Genomic DNA, 2,506 nt, shown 5'->3' with positions numbered 1-2,506 from the left:
TTATTATCATCATCATCATTATTATTATTATTTTTATTATTATATTGTTAATCTTATTATAAACCTAACCAATATACATTAAAGAAACAAAATATCAAATTTCATAATTTCATTCATATTTCAAACCCTATCACCATACTAATTTGCAACCAAACCTACTATCATGCATATTTTACAAAATTTCATATTTTAAATATTCCTCATACATTCACTAATTTGTGTATTTTTGAAAATAGGGAAATTTCATAAATTTTCATAAGTTTCATAAAATTGAGCAAATATTATTAAAATACTAAAATATCACCAAACACCTAATGGAATAAGAAATCAGAGCAAAATTCTTATTGAAAGGGAAAATGGAATCCTTGCATTTGTTTCCTTCCCACTTACAACATGGAGCCTTGCAATCTTTCTATCCTTTCCCTTTGCTTTTCTCTGTTGTTATTTCTCCAGTTTGAGTTTGTGGCAACGAAACTACACTTTTTTCCGCTTTTGTCGCATTATATTTGCACTTTTTAGTACCGTCGCTTTCTATTTCATAACTACATTTCGGATCAGCATTGCACTTTTGTTCACTATTTAGTTTGTTACAAACTTGTTTTGCACTTTCACTAAGTTCTTTGGGGTTATTGAGTCGCGTCGGTGCCGCTGTCCCATCAGGCAGAGCAATGCCTATGACTGCTGCACTTCGTAGGCTGGTTGCTTGCTCTTTCAGACTTTTTAGTTCGTCATTGATGTGCGCTGCTTCGCCGTATGCTATCGATGCGCGTCTTAAAATCGCGGCTGCGGCCTCCAGCCGGTTGACCCACGGAATTCCGGTGCCGCCTGTATTTAATTGCGTTTTGTAGTTTACGCATTGCGCACTGTTCGAACCTTGACAACCGCCCGGTTGAGCCTGCCCGAGCACAAAACGTACCGAATCATCAGTCTCACTGCCTGGTAGTGCGCCGACGTGCGAGAAAAATGCTGCTACTTTACTTTGTATTAGGGCCTCTGAGAGCTCTTGCTTTGTTTCTTTTTTCGCGCAGCCGGATTCAAGATTGGTCGCTGCTGCCGCTGTCGCCGTCGCCCCTGTCGGCACGTCTCCCATATCTTTGTGCCCGCAAGCCTTGTCGCCGGCGCCTGAGTGCCCTGTGCAAAGGCAAATCATGTCATTTAGTATGCTGCGTCCGACGTTGCCGTGCCCGTTGTTGCCGTCGCCACACATTTGGGCTTTGGTGTTTGTGAAAGTGGACGCATCGAATGCGGATTTGCCCTCGCCATAGATGGCGTCCAGTATTTTTCTTGCTGCGGTCGTGTACGCCTCTGTTACTTCTTTTTTGGCGGCTTCGAAGGCTGCTTTCTTGCTTTGTGCTTGGGTATACAACTCGTGAATCTGTCTGTTCGCTAGTGCTTTGTAGGCATTGTTGTTTACTTTGGCGTACGGGCCTTGCTTCCCCGGCGCTGTGCATTGCGCTGTGGCCGCTTCGACCCGCTTAACCCAGTCTTGTAATTTGGCAGCGCGTTCGCTGCCGTGTGAGACTCCTTCGAATTCTCCGTCTTTGTTTGCTAGCCAAGTGTCGCTTGCGGTGCTTATGTTAAGATTGTAAATGGCCGTTATTAAATCATCTGCGTTATCAAACTGCCTTGTCCATAGTGTCGGTGCCTTAGCATTCTTAAGATTGTAAATGTCACACAAAGTTGCGTACGCCGGTGCGTTTATGCCGTTCGAAGTGTCAGCTTCTGCTAAATTCGAGAAGACTAGCGACAATACTGCTATGTTTAATTGGTGCCTTGAATATCTTGAGATCTGTGGCATTGCGAAGATGTGACTATTTCTTCGAAACTTGCACCTTGACTGCCTGCCGACTGAAGCACAGTGAAATTGGAATAAGACACGACTGAGTTGCGTTGGAGGTCCTGTGCGCTTAAACAACTCAGTTTTGTTAATAAATGAAAATCAGGAATTCTCTGTTTCCAACGACTGTATTCACACTTTCTTGTGGCTTTCTCTCTATTTTTCAGGTACGAACAGAGCACCTTTTACAGTCTATTGCTACAAAGAAAGTTATATCTTACGCTCACTTTTTCAAAGTTATCAAAAAATGTTGTTAGTGGTTTTGACGTTTTCAACCTTTGACTTTACATTAGCAATTCATTATTCCAAGTAAGATTTTTTACAATCATCTTCATTCCTTTCTTTCCACGAAATTTGCTGTCCTGGAAAATGAATGAATGAAGCCTCTTCGACTTCTCCACTGTGTGGAATAGTAAAAAATCTCTCACCATAATCTAACCCAATCATTCCACTCCTCAAAACAAATCTCTGTCTAACAGTTTATTCTTCAGTAGCACTTAAAATTAATAAAGGTTTGTAAATACTCTGATCTGACCACCACTCTTCACTTCCTTTCAATAACTCTCAAAATGCATATTCAAACCTTCTAAGTGACCAGACTCTTGCTATCAAACCACCACTACTAAGACAAGGTTTTTCACTAGGAGGTGATATCAGTAAATGAGATAA

General features: G+C 41.3%; 2 pseudogenes across 2 annotated transcripts in view; both read right to left on the bottom strand.

Moving 5' to 3' along the window:
• Positions 1 to 385: 385 nt before the first annotated feature.
• On the bottom strand, positions 386 to 1,798 carry TEOVI_000508600:pseudogene (annotated as a pseudogene). Its single transcript has one exon. A coding segment is annotated over exon 1 (1,413 nt).
• Positions 1,799 to 2,130: 332 nt separating this feature from the next.
• Positions 2,131 to 2,506, bottom strand: part of TEOVI_000508500:pseudogene — a 523-nt pseudogene continuing 147 nt past the window's right edge. Inside the window, 2 exon segments of the mRNA in view lie at positions 2,131 to 2,172; positions 2,174 to 2,506. The exon segment at positions 2,174 to 2,506 is cut by the window's right edge and continues 147 nt beyond it. Of these exon segments, the coding sequence occupies positions 2,131 to 2,172; positions 2,174 to 2,506 (375 nt within the window).

This window comes from Trypanosoma equiperdum, assembly GCF_001457755.1.
Source record: "Trypanosoma equiperdum strain OVI genome assembly, contig: ctg_1570, whole genome shotgun sequence".
Lineage (NCBI taxonomy): Eukaryota > Euglenozoa > Kinetoplastea > Trypanosomatida > Trypanosomatidae > Trypanosoma > Trypanosoma equiperdum.
The sequence above is the reverse complement of the archived record's forward strand: the minus strand, read 5'-3'. Positions and strand labels throughout refer to the sequence as shown.